This window comes from Fomitiporia mediterranea (genome assembly GCF_000271605.1).
Source record: "Fomitiporia mediterranea MF3/22 unplaced genomic scaffold FOMMEscaffold_8, whole genome shotgun sequence".
NCBI lineage: Eukaryota > Fungi > Basidiomycota > Agaricomycetes > Hymenochaetales > Hymenochaetaceae > Fomitiporia > Fomitiporia mediterranea.
Window position 1 is genome coordinate 2,775,281 of NW_006760393.1, and position 1,718 is coordinate 2,776,998.

The window sequence follows — 1,718 nt, forward strand, 5'->3', positions numbered from 1 at the left end:
CGAACACACCGAACGCCGTCGAAAGGTTCGAGTAGTACACGGTCTAGGAGCATTTGCACGAAAATGCCCAAAATTCGGACTTCAAGGACTAAGAGGCCGCCTGAAGGCTTTGAAGATATCGAAGGGGTACGTTATTTCCGCTTTACTCCGTTCTGTGCTCCTTGGTATGGTGACGGTTTTCGGACCACTAAAACGCAAAGGCGCAGCATTATTGGCAAGTGCACTGTTACTCACTCTCAGTTGCTTTCGATTGCGTTTCAGGTGCTCGATGATTACGCAAAGAAGATGCGGGATGCAGAGAACGAGTCTCATGAAGGGAAACGCAAGACGGAGTCACTTTGGCCCATCTTTCAGCTGAACCACGCCCGCACGCGCCACATCTACGAGCTATTCTACAAGAGACAGGCGATCAGCAGGGAACTGTACGACTGGTTGCTCAAGCAGGGCTATGCCGACGCTAAGTGAGTAGCTAGCTCTCCGCATTGTCGTTGCTTTCTGATTTTTCTTGACACTCTCTCCACCAGTTTAATTGCAAAGTGGAAGAAAACGGGGTATGAAAAGTTGTGTTGCGTCCGCTGTATCCAGACTCGCGTTCGTCTCTCGGGTTTATGATTATTGATACGTGTTACTTATTTTGATGGTTAATCAGGGTATGAACTACGAGGGATCAACTTGCATTTGTCGTGTTCCCAAGGCCCAGGTAAAGCAAGGGACAATTGTCCAGTGCACTCATTGCGGTACGTTGCCCCGGTCTCGTTTCATTGAGCGCTTTCAACTCAACAAAGCCTTGGTCTTACATAGGCTGCAGAGGATGCAGTTCGGACTCGTGATAAGTTGCGTTCCTGCATAGAAGCACAAATCTCCATCGGGGACTGCCCTGAGATCAAGTTACCATGTTCCTTCAACTCCAGTCTTGGCTCAATGCTTCTTTGTATGCTCTCACAGACTACATCCGGTACAGTGGATTGGCACACCTGCGAGAGAGGAAGGGAACATTGCTCATTTTTCTGGGCCGCCTTCAGTAACGTTTCGTTTCCACGCACGCACCGGTCTAGATCCGGACCTGTCATTTTTCTCCCGTCTTTCCGACTTCGTTATCTTCTTGCATTACATGTACGCACCACTCTGTGTTTCTGTGGACGAATCTTGGCGCCTGTAACAACGATAGTATAGATAACACAATGTTTATACTTTTATCATGTTTTGATAACCTCATACATCTCGCCGATCATCTCACCTCAGTGGTAGAATATGGAGTCACTCCGCATTTTTCCGTCGTGACACTAACATTTGCTTCTAGCCATAGACCGAGCTCAGAGAGCAACTCGGAGAAGAAGTGTTTCGGGGCGAGATCAAGAGAGTCGTCGCCGCTGCCGCGCGGCGCAGCGATCAAAGCAACTTCCTAACTCCGTGAGATACCCTGACGTCAAGTCTGTACGGGGAAGGTATATCAAGATATCAATAATAAATCTTCTACAGCGCTGCACAGACGTGTAATTATTCAGTCGAAAAGTGTTCTCGAGTCATGAGAAGTTCTTATTCCTTCTCTGGCGTTCTCTTGTATTTGTCAGAGTGGATCCATCGCTCTCCCGCGTCGGCGGCACGAGGAATTGTGGAGGCGTGTTGCACGGGATAGGATCAATAACCCGAAATGATGTGCATTAGAGTATAACATTTATACACTGGAATTGACCGACCGGAAGGTGATCTCGGCGAGC

The 1,718-nt window shown here is 48.4% G+C and overlaps 1 protein-coding gene across 1 annotated transcript; it reads left to right on the forward strand.

The window, feature by feature from the left end:
- FOMMEDRAFT_111565 lies at positions 1 to 1,224 on the forward strand. Its single transcript, XM_007268827.1, has 5 exons — positions 1 to 126; positions 262 to 461; positions 525 to 591; positions 650 to 737; positions 802 to 1,224. The coding sequence occupies exons 1-5, from the start codon at positions 64 to 66 to the stop codon at positions 828 to 830; spliced, it is 447 nt and encodes a 148-aa protein (XP_007268889.1). The 5' UTR covers positions 1 to 63; the 3' UTR covers positions 831 to 1,224.
- Positions 1,225 to 1,718: the final 494 nt, after the last annotated feature.